This window comes from Mizuhopecten yessoensis, unplaced genomic scaffold (genome assembly GCF_002113885.1).
Source record: "Mizuhopecten yessoensis strain PY_sf001 unplaced genomic scaffold, ASM211388v2 scaffold4411, whole genome shotgun sequence".
Lineage (NCBI taxonomy): Eukaryota > Metazoa > Mollusca > Bivalvia > Pectinida > Pectinidae > Mizuhopecten > Mizuhopecten yessoensis.
The window spans coordinates 1,150,414-1,153,568 of record NW_018405533.1 but is presented as its reverse complement, the minus strand read 5'-3'; the positions used below and the strand labels follow the sequence as shown (position 1 = coordinate 1,153,568).

The 3,155-nt window shown below is 38.4% G+C and overlaps 1 protein-coding gene across 1 annotated transcript; it reads left to right on the top strand.

The window, feature by feature from the left end:
* The first annotated feature begins 1,167 nt into the window (after nucleotides 1-1,167).
* LOC110449006 (cornifelin homolog A-like) lies at nucleotides 1,168-1,491 on the top strand. The gene has a single exon (XM_021495579.1). The coding sequence runs from the start codon at nucleotides 1,168-1,170 to the stop codon at nucleotides 1,489-1,491; it is 324 nt and encodes a 107-aa protein (XP_021351254.1).
* Nucleotides 1,492-3,155: the final 1,664 nt, after the last annotated feature.

Sequence of the window (3,155 nt, the reverse complement as noted above, 5' to 3'; positions counted from 1 at the left end):
TCACAGCCCCTGTAGCGTATGTAGCTTAAAAAACTCAAACTCGCTTTAGCCGTAATGCATTCCAGAGTATTATAGAATGGAAATAGGATACTTTATTTTGTTCATTGTCGATCCTTATGCGCACTAAAATTAAAAGAGAAGAAAAGGCATGAAAAGCGATCTCCTTTGTTTACTTTCCCACGCTAAAGCTAACCATACATTTCATTTGAAAAACTGTCGACACCCCTTCACCTATGCCCTATCGTTGTGGTTCGTATATCAAATAACTGAACTTCTCAAATACAAAACTTTGTTACGCGTTATTTTAAGGATAAAACTCGGTGCGTAGGTGTTAGATTTCCTTGAGTAACAAGCTGTCTAATTTACATGCGACGTTTACTTTCTATGCAAAGCTAGAAAACAACACATGTACATACAGATGCCTGACACATAGGTCAGTTGTGTACATGTGTATTGTAACAAAGTCTACCTGTACATTAGCCTGCTAACACACACATGCCGTCAAAGCACATCTGTATGGATTCTCATAGGTTGTTTTCAACCTCGTGCTCTTATAAATAAAAAGTTTAACGTGCATGTAAATTGCCACAGGGACATTTTAAACTAGATTTGAAATGCCAACTGTTAGACTAATTTAAAGACTATACGACACACATTATTTGTTCTGAATCTGGATGCGCCGTTGGGGGTCAGCGGGACGCTTCATAAACTAATTGTGCCTTCTGGCCCTATCTTGTCGTTTGTATCATCCCCGAGGGGCAAATTCCTCTGATACCACAATGGGGCGCCTAGGGTCTGTGTTCGCCTTCTTGTGGTTACCTTATACAATACAACAGAGCATGACGTATAATCTCACGTTAAATCAATCGTAAAGAATTTTTCTTCATCTCACTTGTCACAATTTAACAAAAGTGACATCTCAAATTTCACACTTCAAAAGTATTTGTATTAAATACATAGCCCCGTCTTCTATAGATAGGTGTAACCCGCCGTGAGCCCCTAAGAAGCAAGCCTACGCTATATAAAATAGTTTGCCCAGTACGCATGCTCTGTGCATCAGCAGCGATTCCAGAAAGGCGTGGCATACTCACTCGGTCAGGCTCGCGACAGATTGTCATTATACTCCGATATTCTTCACACTAAACAGCTTTACAACTAATTCTCAAAATGGGAGAGTTTCAACACGGTCTTTTTGGATGTTTCGACAATATCGGCTTGTGCCTGGTATCATATTTTGTACCGTGTTACCAGTTCGGTAAAAATGCAGAGGCCGTTGGAGAAGGGTGTTTCCTTTGCGGGATAGCGTCGCTGGTGCCTTTAGTGAATTTCTATGCGGTGATGAAAATCCGTGGGAAAATCCGTGAAGCTAAAGGCATTGAGGGGTCGGCAGTATCAGACTTATTCACATGGTGTTTTTGTGGAATTTGTGCGCTAGTACAGGAAGCACAGGAGGTCCAGGGAATGACACCCCAATCCATCGCCCGGGAATAAGCCAGGCACCATACAAGTAACTATTTGATATGCATGCATCCATTTTATGAAAGTTTACTAGTATACTTGTAACTTAATCTATTACTGCTGATTGTGACGTGTCGTGTCGGACCGAAAGAAACTGTCTTTCAGTTTGAATTTTGGAAACATCTTGATACAAGACATCTCGTACGACGGAAAGCATCTGGCTGACATTTTAGTAAAGTGTATTCTCTCGGTTTGCAAAAAATAAAACTTTGATAGATTTGTTTTGTTGCAAAGTGGAGCAACAAGTTGTCCGGAGATGACGAACGACAGACGGATGAGACTATATCTCACAGAAGTGCCTCGCATGGGAATATGCATGTGAACTTGTGACCTTTTGCCGACATCTGTTTGTCTATCTATTAAGATGGTGCCTCTTCAGACAGAAAACTAGCACGCGCCATCGTGGGATTTATATCGGGAAAGAACATTGAAAAGTTTTAAATGATGGATTACAAATAAGTGCATTCAATGGTGATGAACTTCACCGGAACGGCAACATGATTTATGCGCTATGCGGGTTTTGTCATCATGGAAGCTAAAATTTGTGGTGTGTACGTGGATTTTACAACTAAAACATCAGCTGAAAAATATAGAAAATCCGCCACTATTTTACACACATACACACGTGGGGATACCTCCGGCAATATAACGACGTCTGTTGATCGACAGTGATATATTGATCGTGTAGTTACACACACCCTGGAGAGGAAACTTGGCAAGTCTGTTACCATGGCAACGTTATTGCAAAAAATATGGGATACACCATTCAAAGTGACGTGATTTCTCGTTCCTGGATTAAAAATAGACCATGGCGTTCAGTGAAATATACATAGAATATAAACAGGAGGTGTCCGAACACCTGTGACACTTCGGACCGGAAGTAACTAGACTTCAGAACTCTTCAGCATAAAGGTACTTTAAGAGAATTTGCCGATGGATAGAGAAGACAAATCAATGTGACAATTCGGCATGTGTGCAAATAACGTCATCTTTATACTACCACTATACTCGTATATATGTAATGCATGTAATTTATCTCAAAATTATCTAGTTCTTCCCAAAAACAAATATAGCAGTATTATGTGAACAGCAAACACGCGTTCATATTTTAATATACGTCTTGGACTCTGAGGCCTTCGTTTTCTGTTCATGACAAAGTTCTATTTTTAAAGCTTTTAAATATATTACATTGGATTTAGAAAGTTTGATGATCGATTTTTAGTAGAAAATCAACAAAAACATATTTTTCTGCTTGTCATCTTTTATGCAATGTTTTAATTTCATGATATATTTTTATGAATGTTTTCTTAATTTGTGTTTGTACATCTTGTAAGACTGTCAACTCTGCCATGACAGGAGTCGAACCTGGACATGTAATCATTACCAACTTCACATAGTTGTCGGAAGTAACATTTTATCATTTTATTATTATTGAATAAATTACAACAAAATTGTTATAAAAGTATTATGATTTTGTTTCATTATTTTCCACACGCTTGCCGTTTTATGTTTTACACGCTGAAAATGTGTTGTAATAAGCATTGTAAGCTTGATCAAGTTATTCTCATAGTTACTGATACATGGAGGGTCCACAACGAGTGATGATTGTATATTACCAATACGCTTATCAAACTAAA

Coding starts and splice junctions, on each gene's coding strand:
- LOC110449006 (XM_021495579.1), top strand. CDS start 1,168: ATGGGAGAGTTTCAACACGGTCTTTTTGGATGTTTCGACAATATCGGC.